The sequence below is a fragment of the Protopterus annectens genome, chromosome 2.part1, assembly GCF_019279795.1.
Source record: "Protopterus annectens isolate FY-2018-M chromosome 2.part1, PAN1.0, whole genome shotgun sequence".
Classification (NCBI taxonomy): Eukaryota; Metazoa; Chordata; order Ceratodontiformes; family Protopteridae; genus Protopterus; species Protopterus annectens.
Genome location: NC_056729.1, coordinates 455,490,258 through 455,505,111, shown reverse-complemented (window position 1 = coordinate 455,505,111; position 14,854 = coordinate 455,490,258). Strand labels below are relative to the sequence as shown.

At 37.7% G+C, this 14,854-nt stretch overlaps 1 protein-coding gene across 1 annotated transcript in view; it reads left to right on the top strand.

The window, feature by feature from the left end:
• Positions 1 to 14,854, top strand: part of FREM3 (FRAS1 related extracellular matrix 3) — a 624,923-nt gene that overhangs the window by 601,371 nt on the left and 8,698 nt on the right. The window contains exons 22-23 of the mRNA XM_044062250.1: positions 2,384 to 2,571; positions 2,710 to 2,856. Coding sequence (XP_043918185.1) covers positions 2,384 to 2,571; positions 2,710 to 2,856 — 335 coding nt within the window. The remainder of the gene's footprint in view (positions 1 to 2,383; positions 2,572 to 2,709; positions 2,857 to 14,854) is intronic.

Sequence of the window (14,854 nt, the reverse complement as noted above, 5' to 3'; positions counted from 1 at the left end):
TGCCTTTAATTTATGTAGTCTGGATTTGTTTTCAATTTTTCTTGGTTAAGTAGCCATTCCTTGGTTTCTTTTTTCCTGCTCTGTTGCTTTGTGTTACTTCATATTGAATTTAAGCTGTCGTATGTCCATTAATTTATCCAACTCTGACAGCTCCATTTTCACCCACATGTATGCATCATGTGTTACATAATCTGTGTATAAAATTCTGAATTTTATAAGAATGGCTAAGAATGGGAAGTAATCAGCATGTAAAACTTCATGGCAAGGGCTTACAGATAGATGAAGAAACTTAAGTTATAGGAAAGGGAGAGGAGACAAATCTTTGACTTTTTTCCATGTGAATGGAAAAGTGTTCATTGTAAACCAAACTCAGACAAAGCAAATGTGCCAAATAGGCAGGTTGTTTCACAAAGGTAAGAATAGGAAGATCATGTGACTGGGAGCGGAGGGTAAGAAAGAAAATGGAGGCATGGAAGAGATGCCAGTAGAAAGCAGAAGATGAGAAACAAGAAAAACTATTGAAGGTGAAGTAAGGTGCATGAGCTGACAGTGTTACTCTAATGTACTTAAGGAAATAGTGGAAGTTTTAATTGCTGCATTGACAAAGGTGTTCGTCCTGTTACTGGAGTCACTGGTGGTGCCCAAGGTTGGGGAATTGTGACTGTATCACCTTTGAGCAATGTGTGGTCAAGAGTGGACGCTAGGTATTAGATGCTGTAATATCAAGCAACAAAGTTTACCATGTATAAATGCAAAAGTAGCTTCAGATGTATATAAAAAAACTACAGATGCAATTACCCTAGGGTTGAATACAGAAAAATAATTAAGTAAATATTTATGAGGTTCATTAAGAAATTTAACCTTAAGGGCAAAGATCATCATGGGATTGTATAGTGAGAGCCTTGATGGTCCAGACTAATGCACTTGTGTAACTGGGTGGCACAAAAAGAGAAACCAGGAGCAGAGCAGACATTGTTGATCTTGCCTTTAGTAAGGCATTTGTCTCTGTTCCTCACAAAATATTGTGTGAAAGCTTTAAGGAATGAGGATATTTGATGTGATAAGTAGTTGGCATGATACCAGAATTTAAAGGGTGCAGTGTGAAGGTTCACCACTGGAGATGCTAGTGAATACTGGACTGCTGCAAGGATGAATAATGTGCTCCATATTACTTGGTGTCCTCACTGATGATATCGCGAAAGTGATCTTGTGAAAATAAATTTGTTTACTAGCGACAGTATAAGACCTGTCCTCATCTAAATATTACAGAACTGTAGCTTTTTAAGTTCTTTATAAAGTTAGTGACTTAAAGCTCACAGGTGAGCCTATTCACTTTTAGGACAATGCACCAGCATGTATTGATTGCAATAAGTTTAGACTGTGGTATGAATAAACGGACTTGATCTTCAGACTAGATTCAAAAGGCTTCAGACAGGAACAAAGAAACTGAAGCTAAGTTATAATACAGAGAAGCAGAAAGTGATGTTTGTCGGGTGTGGTAGCTAAAGAAGGACTGGGGATTGGCAGATTTATGCAAGAAAAGTATGTTGGAAGCCACAAGCCACCCAAGTAAGTTACTTAGTTATCCTGCACTGAAGTATCAGTTGAAGGGAGGTATATCCTGTTACTTTGTACAGAGTGTTGATTTGTCCACATGTCAGACTGTTTGTGAGAATACACTGGAGAATTATTAAGCTAGTGATATGGTTGCAGGTAATGAATGACTCATGCATATACTACAGTAAAGTAGAAATAAGGAGATGTAATATAAACCCATAGGCAATATGTGGGATAAAATGAGTGGTTAAGGTAATCAATAAGGAAAGAAGACAGTGGTCTGTCTGACAGCTTACATGAGGACATTTTTAGGACAGGCGTGGAGAAGTTATATTTCATAGAGAGGGTGGTAGGAATGTAAATGTCTGTGTTTACACTGTTAATGAAATATGGTTTACATAGAATAATTTAAGGCTGTTCAGAATAGTTGGAAGAATGTATGGAGGGTATAGGCAGCTACAGAGGCACTAGCTACAGTTAGCAGGCTTAGCTGACACATCAGTGGTCCTTATACATTAGCAGTAGCAGTCATAAACTAACAGCTCTGTTGCTAATCTTTGAGACATACAGAAAAATTAACTTTTCTTTCCAATCCAATGTGGCTACATGCAGTACTAATTAAGATGTAGAACATTAGAATTAAAAAAGATTAGGAAATGTGATAGACCAGCTTTTTGAGAATTAAGCCAACTTGAGAAGATGAGTTAAAATAAGTAGACGCCTTAATTTAGACCATGATATATTTGTAGTAGTAGACATGTCGGACAAATAATTTCACTGCTACTTTTCCATCATATGTAATATCTGATTTTTTTTCCCCCTTTAGGCTCTTCCATCTATGGCCGAGTCATGGTTGATCCAGTTCAAAATCTGGGAGACTCCTTCACCTGCAGCATTGAGAAAGTTTTTCTTTGCACTGGTGCAGATGGTTACGTACCCAAATATGATCCATCCAACAGGGAATATGGCTGCTTTGCTGACTCACCTTCTCTTTTATATAGGTTCAAGATATTGGTACGTAGTCATAGTATCATAAATCCATAGTAAGAGTACTTTTTCTAAAATATTTCTATATATTGTTTAAGGCTAGACACAAAGGAGGGTGCTCTTGGAACATTCACTTCTAAATGAAGTCATTTTGTTTCTTGACAGGACAAAGCTCAGCCTGAGATGCAGGCCACACTGTTTGGAAACGTCCCATTTAATGCTAAGTTAGCTGCTGATGACCCAATTGCGCTTCCACTTATCAAACAACCAGGCTCAGATGGATTTAGCCTTTCATCTGCTCCTCTCTTCCAGGTAACTTTTTGTCATTATACCATTAGTAACATGATGCAACCCTTACTCAAGAAGTTCCAGTTAGTTCAGTCATATGTTAACAGAACTGAAGCAATCTGTTAAAACACAGACATGTTTCTTATATCCATTATTCTTCAACTGTTCTCATTTTTATTCTGTGTAACCAAAGCTGCTTTAATGCATGGTCAGTATAAACATACTCATAATGTAAGTACATTTGAACAGCAGTTGTAACGTTTGCAAACAGTAAATTTGCACATTTCATAGTTATTATGAATTTAAATAGGTAGCTCTCCTAAGATTATGGGATGTATACTTTTTTTGAACAGTAAGGTTCAGTGCAAGATCCCAGGATGCAAACAACTGCAAAACTATCAGGTAGGATGCAGACAACTGAAAAACTATCAGGTAATATTTATATAAACTCCAAAAATAAACACAGTGGCATATGACATTACATAACAACAAAGTGAAATGAGATGAGTGCCTGGGTAAGGGGGGGGGCTAAATAGGACAAATGTCTTTATGACTGTTCAGTGCTTCTGTTTACTGGCAATAATAAAGACAGTCATCCTGTTTAGTCCTCAGAGGGTCCCTATTGCTTTATATAGGTACCACTACAGATATTGCCAGTATAGTGTAGGCTGTGGACTTCTGCCACTGTTTTATTTAGGTCCCTTAAGAGATGTCAGTGCAATGGGGATGTACTACACCTGTTCATCTAGCAGGAGCCTAAACTAATGTTTGTTGATGAAGATATGTTTACAGGATTGCATGGAAAGAAAACATCACAAAGGGTGTGAGACTGTGAGTGGGTACATACTGCGGGCTATGCATGTCTCTCTTTTTGACTGTTTTGTCACTGACTTCTCACTGTTGATTACACAGATGTGCTGGGTTGTAGTAATAAAATTATTCCTATATATTCTATAGTACTTCTTCTGTACTGCCCACACAGTCCAAAGTGCTAGAACATATATGTAGCACTACAGAAGACAGTCTGTATGTTAAAAAAAGCTTTGTTGCACTTCAAAGCATAGAACAAATCTGTAAGGTAGCATGGAACAACTGCTGTTCTACTTTGAAGAAGGCTAGCTGAACTAACAAGAAGAAATAACAGTGTAATCACTGCAGGTTGTGACAGATTTCTGTATCCCTTAGACCCGTTAGAGCAAACGAGGTTTTAGGAGCAGAAGCATCACTGATCAGCTGACAGCAAAGAGCACAAAAGCAGATGTAGATCCAGCAAATACAAATACAAATAGATATGTGTATCTGTCTAGCTTGTCCTTGTGCCTTGGGTGATGGATATAAGGATGGCTAGAAGGATCAGCTCAATTAACTGGCTAACAAAATAAGTAAGTAATAAGAGAAATTTTGACCTTTTAAACACATTTGTTATCAGGGTGTATCAGCATTTAAAAGTATAGCACATCTCCTTGCTCAGTATAATGGTGTTGACTAGAAATAAATGTAGTACATGTTCTACACTAAAGCTTGCAAACTGTAGCTGGCTGCTGTCAAGATAAGCTATTATCCAAATCCAGTACCTGGTAACTCGAGCAATGCAGAGTAAAAAACTGTTATAAGGCTCCACCAACTGAGTGTAAAAACACGATTTAATCCTCTCAGCTCAACAAACAGAAATGGTACACGAGACAGTACATCCAACATCAAGGGTTAAGCGCTTTCATCTGTGCTTGTCAGATTTCTTCAGAACCATTGAATTGCTTAATTAATTCTGTTATATACCACATTTTGGCGCCAAAATTTAAAAAACATTTAATACATTCATTAATTAAATTCATAAAAATTAATTAAATATAGAATGCTTTAAAAACTGGTATATATCTGCCTATTACATTCAAATGCATGGTGTAATCATTACAATGCTTACATATCTATTATTAAAAACTTTTAAAAAATCTTTAAAAAAACTTTAATATAACATATTAAAACACATAAATATGAATAATATAAAAACTATCAAATTCTATACTATATGGTAATCTATATCACTACAATAATTAATAAAAGATTGTATATGTATGTAACAGGACTATTCATTAAAAACTCTCCATATTTAATGGGATCCAAGTATCAGGAATGGTTTCAAACTGATGTATTCATTAAGGCCTGGGAATGTGGTGGCATCAAGACACATCTGCCATCTACTCTCCAGGGCACCTAATCTAGCCTTCCAATTTCCACTTCCAACTGTTCTATCTACCTGGTCTATTATAGCAAATTTGAACGTATGGTCTTTACCATTAGCTATAATATGTTTGCTAAGTGCATTCTTCTCATCGCCTTTTTCATCCTATAAATATGCTCGTAAATCCTGGTTTTAAGTTTTCTTTCTGTTTTCCCTATGTAATATGCATTGCACACTGTACAGGCGGCTAAGTATATGACTCCTTGACTATTACAATTTCCATATTTGAATTTACATGTGTTTTTCATGATATTATACAGTTTAATACCGTGATCAACATTAATATATTGACACTGGCTACATGAACCACATTTTTTGTGCCTTTAGTCTTACAATATTTCCCAGTGTTCATGTTAACATTTCTTTCTGTTAATCTCTATAAGTTGTGTCCTGTTTTTAATACTATATTTGGAGTGTTCCCTACTATGTGTCTTATTTCGTCATCATTAGTGAAGATGGACCAATGTCTACGTAATATTTCTTTGACGATGTTAGTATATGGATTAAAACATTATGACACACACTCGTCTGTTGAACACATTATTAGTCTTTATAGGGATGTCTTCTTTCCCTAATAATGGATTATATTTTGTACCCCATTGGGATCTAACATAATTAACTACATCTACAAGCATGTAGGTAGGATACCCTCTATCCAAAAATAATTTTTGAATATAATCTAGTTCCTGTGACATGATTTCTCTTGTGGATGACATCCGAGCAGCCCTCACACATTGACCTTTAACCACATTCTTAAAAGTGTGTGGGGGATGGCAACTCCCATATTGTATGTAATCGTTGGAGAAAGTGGGCTTATGATACAATTTAGACATATAACCGTCTTCATTGGTACTGATGTATGTGTCCAAATATGCTATGCCACATTTTCCCACTGTATGTGTAAAACTCAAAAATTCTGTTGTATTGTTGATGTAATTAATAAAGGCTGAAATACTCTCTGTTTCTCCTTTCCATACAATGAATATGTCATCCAAAAATCGTGTGTACAATAACATGTGTTTATAATATTCACTAGGAAATATGAACTGATCCTCCCAATCTAACATTACTAAGTTGGCGAATATGGGTGCACAAGATGCACCCATAGCCACGCCCTTAGTTTGTCTAAACATTTCACCTTGGAATTCGATGTAATTATGATTCAAAATGAGTTCCATCATGCACATAATTAATTTAATTTTATCCCAAGTGAGCCCTGAATATTTTCTCAAACTATTGCAAAAGTACTCTAGGCCTATATCCTTGGGTATGCAGGAAAAAAAGATCTTTTACATCCACTGTTATAAAGGTAATATCCACATCCCACACATCTCGATTTAATTTGCTAAGAAAATGCCAGGAGTCCTTAATTAAATGTGGAACACAATTATATATGTGTTTCGTCCAATGATCCACTGTTACATCCATATTAAATGTTTTTGATTTTGAACCGGATATGATTGGTCTATAAGGGGGGTTATGGAGATTTTTATGAATCTTAGGAATACCTATTATACGTGCCATTGTAGGATATTCATTCCTTATAAAATTGTAAAGTTCTTCTGTAATTCTATTATCCAGAAGATATTCTTCAATGGCTAAATCAATCCGTCTATACCCAATGTTAATCTGGTTGAGTGAAACTACCTCATAATTGCCAGAGTTGAACAATATATCATGAATCTGATTCTGGTAGTCACATCGGTATGTTAGTATAATCCCCCCCTTATCCGGTTTCATGATCCTAATTTCTTTATTAGAAATAATATCATGTAACATTTTTCTCTCATCCTTTGTTAAATTGTCACTTGATGTATCATGTGAATCCTCTCTTTTCCCTGTTTTGTTATATAATGCGTATACTTCTCTACATACCACCTGTTCATATAGTGCTACATGCATATTATTAGGCGGAATAAATGTACTTTTCTTGACCAATTTATTTTCATTGACTATAGAACCCTCATTGGTATCCTTAAAAAATAATGCCAAGTTCAGTCTTCGACAATATAATTTTACCTCTTTTATAATGTCAAATAGATTGAAACTTTCTGTTGGAATAAATTTCATTCCTTTGCTAAAGAGGGTAAATAATTCTTGTTTTATTTCCATGTTAGTATAATTGTATACCATAAATCCATTAAAATTAAAAATCATAGGACTATCCTTATTATTATTTTCCTCTCTTTGGTCACTTTCAGTAGTCACATTACACGCCATATAGTCCAACATGGTGGTAAGATTACCTTTACTGTTCTGTTTCAATATCTCTTTGTGGATTTCTTTGGGGCTGGAAAGTATCTTCCCCCTTGAAAATTTGTGTTACCGTCCTGTCTGTCATATTTGTTCCTACCTTCACTATATTCCAAATGGTGTTTATTAGTGCCTTCCCTCTGTTGTTGCGGCCAAATATATACTCTACCTATCCGGTATTGTTCAGTGTCTCTCTCCACTTTATGCACTTTCCTATTATATATACTCTTCATCCTATGACTGGCTATCTGGAACTGTTTGAAATACAATTCTTGCCATGCATCAAATTCATTATCATAAGTGATTTCATCATTAAGTACTTCTAACTCATTGAATAATTTGGCTATCTTTTCATCATTATATTTCATTAACATTTTCATGTACATGTTACCAAACATATCAAATAATTTGTTAAAATCTTGTTTAACAGTGTTACTGTAGTCAATCCCTAAAGGAAGTTTAAAAAAACGTAACCCTTTAGGCACAATATGTGCATTCATGCACTTCTCTAAATATACATTGTCAAGCTTTACACTTGTGTATTGTATCAACTTTTTACCTAGTAAGTTAATCTTCATTTTTATACTGTTAGATGGTACACTAGATGCATACATGTCATATCTATTTTTACAATCACCATCCAAGTTAAAGTCGAAGTCATCAGTTAAAAAATCATGCATTATTTTGTCCTTATTTCCTTTGTTATCAGTAGCTTGAATCGTCTGATATGTACCATACTTTTCATTTGGTTTATATACTGGTGTAGGGCTCGAAATAAAATCTTTAAATAAAGTACCTGTGTTTGCTTTATTCACTCCCTTACTGATCGCATTGGAATAAGTTTTAGTTTTTTCACGTAATTTTGGACGAGCCCCCAGTCTCTGTGACTCCTCTTTCTGATGAAACAAGCTGAAGTCAAAAGTGAATTCAGCTTCAGATAGTACATTGTCACCCGTTTCTTTAATGTCAATGCAAGTGGTCTGCTTAGGTGTATTTCTCATATGAATTTGGCCATTTGGTATATCACCCAAGCTGTTCAGCTCTATGCGTTCAGCGACAAATAGTGGTGTGTCAGTTGTTTTCTCATCTTTGTGGGGAGAGCTCATACTTGTGCCAGCTTGCACCGTAGCAGCTAGCTTCCCCACGAGTTCAAGTAGTTTATTGACATCCGCTTGTAGCGTTGAGACTTCCGCTCTTAGCGTTACAAACTCCGCCCTGCTCAATGAAGTATCCGGAGGTGCTGTTTTGGCCATGGAACGACTCAAGATAAGACATAGAGCATCACCCAATTTAGTCAATCTCTTGCACAAGCTTAAAAGCTAAGGTCACGCGATGCTACATATATTTTATTTTATTTATTTGTTTGACATTTGTTGACCAGAAAAGTCCAACTGAGCTACTGCCCTTTTTCAGCGGAGGTCTGGGGAGAGAATCTGTACAGAAAAAAGAAATGCATAGCATTAATTCATAAGCTCACAAAGAAACAAAAAAAAAATGCATAGTTATGATTTTATATAGTTCATAGTAAGAAAATTATATATATAAGGTGTCATGGTAGTCTATCATACAATTGAACTATACAGAAAAGGGAAGGCACTCACAAACATAATGAAAATATACAAGGAGATTAAATTCACAAAAGCATGCAAGCATATAGAATAGGAGATTAGATAAGGTTTAATAGCACACAGTCAAGTAAATAATTATGTATAAAAATTATGAGAAGAAGTTGGAGGTAGTTATGTTTGACAAGGCTGGTAGGATGAGAGACAACATAGTATTGTGTCTAGGTTTAGAAGTTTAGAGAGCTGTAGTAAAAGTTTGTAGCTAAGTGAATAATGACAGTATTATTCAGAGTAATAAGGAGGGTATGGTAACTATGTGAATAATGAGAGTATTATTCATAACAGTAAGGAGGGTATAGTAGCTATGTGAGTAGCTATGTGAATAATGAGAGTATTATTCAGATTAATAAGGATGGTATAGTAGCTATGTGAATAATGAGAGTATTATTCAGATTAATAAGGAGAGTATAGTAGCTATGTGAATAATGAGAGTATTATTCAGAGTAATAAAGAGGGTATAGTAGCTATGTGAATATGATAGTATTATTCAGATTAATAAGGAGGGTATAGTAGCTATGTGAATAATGAGAGTATTATTCAGATTAATAAGGAGGGTATAGTAGCTATGTGAATAATGAGAGTATTATTCAGAGTAATAAGGAGGGTATAGTAGCTATGTGAATAATGAGAGTATTATTCAGATTAATAAGGAGGGTATAGTAGCTATGTGAATAATGAGAGTATTATTCAGAGTAATAAGGAGGGTATAGTAGCTATGTGAATAATGAGAGTATTATTCAGATTAATAAGGAGGGTGTAGTAGCTATGTGAATAATGAGAGTATTATTCAGAGTAATAAGGAGGGTATAGTAGCTATGTGAATAATGAGAGTATTATTCAGATTAATAAGGAGGGTATAGTAGCTATGTGAATAATGAGAGTATTATTCATAGCAATAAGGAGGGTATGGTAGCTATGTGAGTAGCTATGTGTATAATGAGAGAAATGAGAATATTATTCAGAGTATTATTCAGAGTAGTAAGGAGGGTATGGAAGATACTAGTAAAGTGATAGCAAAGCAGATAGATTGTGAGAGAGAAATGGCGTTAGGAAGGGTGGTTTCTGTTAGTCTTGCTACAGTGACAAGGCCAGGTCTGAAGCAGATTTTTTAATGCCTTTTTGAATTCTTGTGCATGGGCTATGTTTCTAATGTGCAAGGGTAATTTGTTCCAAGCTAGGGCAGGTGTGTTCCTATATGGATTTTGTAGGTTTGTAAATTTCCATATACTGAGATAAAGATATTTCTCAGCCTAAGCTTTTAGCATTCTGTAATGAAGCTGTTGTGTAGAGAAATGACAGACTTTTTCCAGTATTATTCAGAGTAATTGAAATCAGCAAATGACATTCTTGTGCAAATTGTACAGAATGACTCAAGAAGTTGAACTAGTACATGTTCTGTCATTATCTGATAGGCAGAGTCAAATACATTTACCTGTTGATCCTAATCATTAATGACCCCAATTTAAGATCTGGTGCAAACTGGAGATAGCACTGGTGGTATTTTTTTCTCATCAAGGCTGTGTTCATTAGATCTATAGTCTTGAAAGCTGACATTGAACTGACTCACTGAAAATGCCTGGTTTCAATAAATGTAAATTGATTCCGTTGTGTAGCAACTTCAAATATAGTATATTTACTTAGCAGAATGACAAGGGGGTATAATTACTCTAGTGAAAAAGTGTGGGCTTTAACCAAGAAAACAGTTTTTCTTGGGAAACCTGGTAGATGTTCGTGTTTCACTATTGCAGTCATCACATTTGGGGTTATCTGCTTGCAGTAGCCCTCAGTCGGCCTGATTATCAAAGTCTTGGGTCCTGCGTCGGTTGCTGTCTCAGCTTCCATGATATCAAGTAGTCAAGGGTATAAAGCATGCAGCTGATGCCATTACATCAGTCTTTCTTGCTATGCGGTGCCCGAAGCAGAAGCAGTTCGCAAGTGCCAGTCGGCCGACTCCTGAAATTTTCGTTTTCAAGTTTCAGAACCAAAGTCTTCAACTAAAGCTAAGTACTCCATTGGGGAAACTTTTTTTTTCTCTAAACCGACGTCAGTAAAATCAGTAATTGTATTTCTTGTGGAAAGCAAATACCTCATAAAGATTTTCATTCGTACTCTATTCCTTGCCTAGGCCCTGACCACAATGTTCCTCGCTGTCGGTTTTGTGCCTTATTTAAACAACGAACTATTCGTCATTGGTATATTTACAATTCTAAATATTTTGGTACTCAGTTCAATTATCCAGATATATCTTCAGTAAGCCATTCGACTACCGACATTCTGAAAAAAACGCAAAGATAAAGACAGAGACAGGCTGCCTAGGTCCAAAGCTGCCATCGACGCTTCTCCTAAGCTAGTCGCCAGTTTGCCGGTACTCAGTGAGGTGATTTTGCAGCCCCTGATACTTCGCTACTTCAGATTCGCAGGCCTCTACTGAGACCCATTCTAAGTCCGGTATGCCGCGAGATGCATCAACTGCGAAACCTGTGGATGTCTCTACCATGGATGGGTCCGGAGCCGCTGTGCAGACACTGGCTTCTGAAGGTGTAGTCAGGCCTACTGACTTGCATATTAAACTGACACCATCTTCTTCTTCAAGGCCTAAAACTCAAACCATGCCTAAAAACTGATGTCTAGACCACATGGTCAGGCCTCTATGCCTAAAAAACAAATGATAAGAATGGCTGAAGAACTTATTACTTTAATCAGGGGAAGCCAACCTTCCCCCTCTAAGAGACCTAGGACTGAATTTGCTTATGATACTTCTGATCAGGATTCTGAAATTTCTATTTCCTCTGATGACCAGGATTTACCCTTATCTACCTATGATGATCTGATGCAGAGGACTTTATTCCCTCTGCCCCCCCCCCCCCGAGGATTTATCTTTTGGTGAAACCTTGCATACTCTTAGGGAGAATTTTCACTGGGAAAGCCAGAATTACTCTGATTCTAAAATGAGGCTTAGGGATTTCTTACTCCTGCCCCAACACAGGCCTTTAGCTATTCCCCTGTACTAGACATTGTTGATGATGCCTTTTTGGAATCTAGCTTGGCCCCTGACTCTTTACCTCCTGCTCCCAGAAAACCTGATAGATATTACAGGGTTCCTGACTCTCACAAGTTCCTTTTTAAAAATCCTACTGTGGATCCTGAGACCATTTCACAGGGACCCAAGGGCATTAAGGCTACTACTGCCAAAAATCCTACCCCCTCTGATAGAGATTCTAGGACTCTGGATAGATGGGGTAAGAAGGTATACACTTCTGCGACCTTGGCCATTAGGGCCTTAAACTGCCAGTTTCATATGTTAAAGCATCAGCAGCATATTATTGTATTGCTTAAACAGAAAATGATGTTGATTCCTGACTGTGCTGAAAATAAGGATTTACAGGATTTAATGAATTCTCCTGAACAAGTTGGAAAACATACTTTTCAATGTGATTTTGATTCACTAGAGGCATCTTGCAAGGCTGCTGTCACTTGGTCTGTACTTAGAAGGCATGCTTGGCTTAAGGAGCAACTTTTGCCAGATCATGTTAAAGTTAAATTGCTGGATGCTCCCTTACATCAGGATTGCCTGTTTGGCAACAAAGCAGAAGAAGTATTTAAAAGGATGGAGGAAAAAGCTAAATCTATGCAAACTGTTAAAGATTTCCTACAAGTACAGCCTCCAATATTTAGTAGGCATTGGCCCTCTAAGAATTGGTCCTTTCCTGCCTCTTCCAGGCCTTCTCAGTCCAAACCCAGAACTAGCAGAACACCCAGGCTTCAGTCCCAGGGTACACTCAGGACTAAGCAGTGGGGGGCTCTCACTTCAAAATCAGGGAGTAGTAAGACTCCCACCTATGGTAAACTGTCTCAATGAACTTAACTTTAAATTGTCCAAGCCCTTCTCAACTGACTGCTCCTTTAGGGGGAAAGATTGCTCTGCAGACAAAAAACTGGGAACTCATTACCCAGGACAAATGGGTTTTAAATATTGTTTCCCAAGAATGCAGATTTCACTTCCACACTTTGCCAACCCCAAACGGTTGGCCAGATCTACCCCCAAATCAGTGAGCAGAGGCTCAAAAGCAGGTGCTCTCTCTCTTAAGCATAAGGGCTATTCAAACTGTACCAGAAGAGGAAAAGGGACAAGGTTTCTACTCAAGACTTTTCCTGGTACCCAGAAAAGACAACTCATGGCATCCTGTCCTGGACCTTTCTATCTTAAACAACTTTTTGGTGATCCCAAAATTCAAGATGCTAACTCTTCACCAGTTGCTTCCTATACTAGGCAAGGATGCCTGGTTGGCAACACTGGATTTAAAGGAAACCTTACCTGCACATCCCAATCAGGGAATCTTGCAGAAGATACCTACCCTTCAAAGCAGGCTACATGCACTGTCAGTTCTCTGCACTGCCTTTTGGCTTATCTACTGTGCCCAGGGTATTCACAAAGTGCCTAGCTCCAGTCATTGCATTTTGCAGGCAAAGAAATATTCAAATATACCCATACCTGGACAATTGTCTAATTCAGGCAGAAAGCCAGGACATACTTTTGAATCATCTGGCATTTGTACAAAAGGTGCTAACTTGTCTGGGGTGCACCATAAACAAAAAGTAATCACATCTCGTACCCTGTCAACAAATTATATTCCTGGGAGCAAGCTTGAACACAACTTCCCAGATGGCTTTCCTCACGCCAGAGAAACAAATTCATTTGACAACTTACTTCAAACTAATGGCCACAAAAACCCTGCTATCTGCAAGGCAAATATTGCAAGCCTTGGGATTCATGGCCTCCTGCATTCTCCTAAATTCATATGCAAGACTGCATATGAGGAAACTGCAATGGTATCTAAAGCCTATGGTGTCAACATTCTCAGGATCTAGAAGCAATGATTCCTATCATACCTTGCCTACAGTTAAAGTTCCTTTGATGGGCAGAGGCCTGCCACCAAAACAAAGGACTACCATTCACTCTACCCCCTGCCGCCCAAACCCTAACAGACGCATCAGACTATGCATGAGGGGCTCACATGGCAGGGAAGTGCATTCAGGGCAAATGGAACCCAAGTTAAATGCACCTGCATATCAATGAAAAAAAAATGTTAGCTGTACAGAATGCTCTGACAGCCTTCAAGGACCACATTCTTCCAGGACAATTAATGGTAAAGATGGACAACACCACTGTTATGTGGTACATAAACAAGTGGGGGAGGGTATCCATTCATACTCCCTCTGCAAACTAGCCATGGCTCTGTGGAACACAGCCTTGAGCTACCAAGTGCATCTACAGGCTCAATTCCTTCCAGGAAAGCTAAATACACTGGCAGACGATCTAAGCAGAAATCTCATGGACCTACATGAGTGGAAACTGGAACCAAGGACTTTCAACATGTTGATAAACAAATGGGGAGTCCAGATATAGACCTGTTTGCCTCCCCGCAGAACTACCAATTGGGCAAATTCTGCACAAGGACTCCCCACAAACAAGCTTGGAAAGTGGATGCCCTGTCCTTCAACTGGAAAAATCTTATCAGTTTATGCCTTTCCTCCTCTGCCTCTCCTCTCCAAAGTACTACTAAAGATCAAACAGGACAAGCCAAGGATGATACTGATTGCACCAGACTGGCCACTCCAACACTATTACCCCCTCTTGCGCAGTGTGTCACTGCTGGCTCCATGGCGCATGCCTCAGACCCCTACCCTGCTATCCCAGCAGGAGGGCCAGATTTTGCATCCTCAGCTTCAAACCCTGAACCTGGCAGCCTGGCTAATTACCTAATTTCTCTGTTACCATCTCTCAGTAAACAAATGTTGGATGTCATTTTGGAGGCAAGGAGACCTAGTACTAGAAAATCTTATGTTGAAAAATGGAAAATATTCTGTTCCTGGAACCAAACTCAAGGGATGGACACAGCAGCAC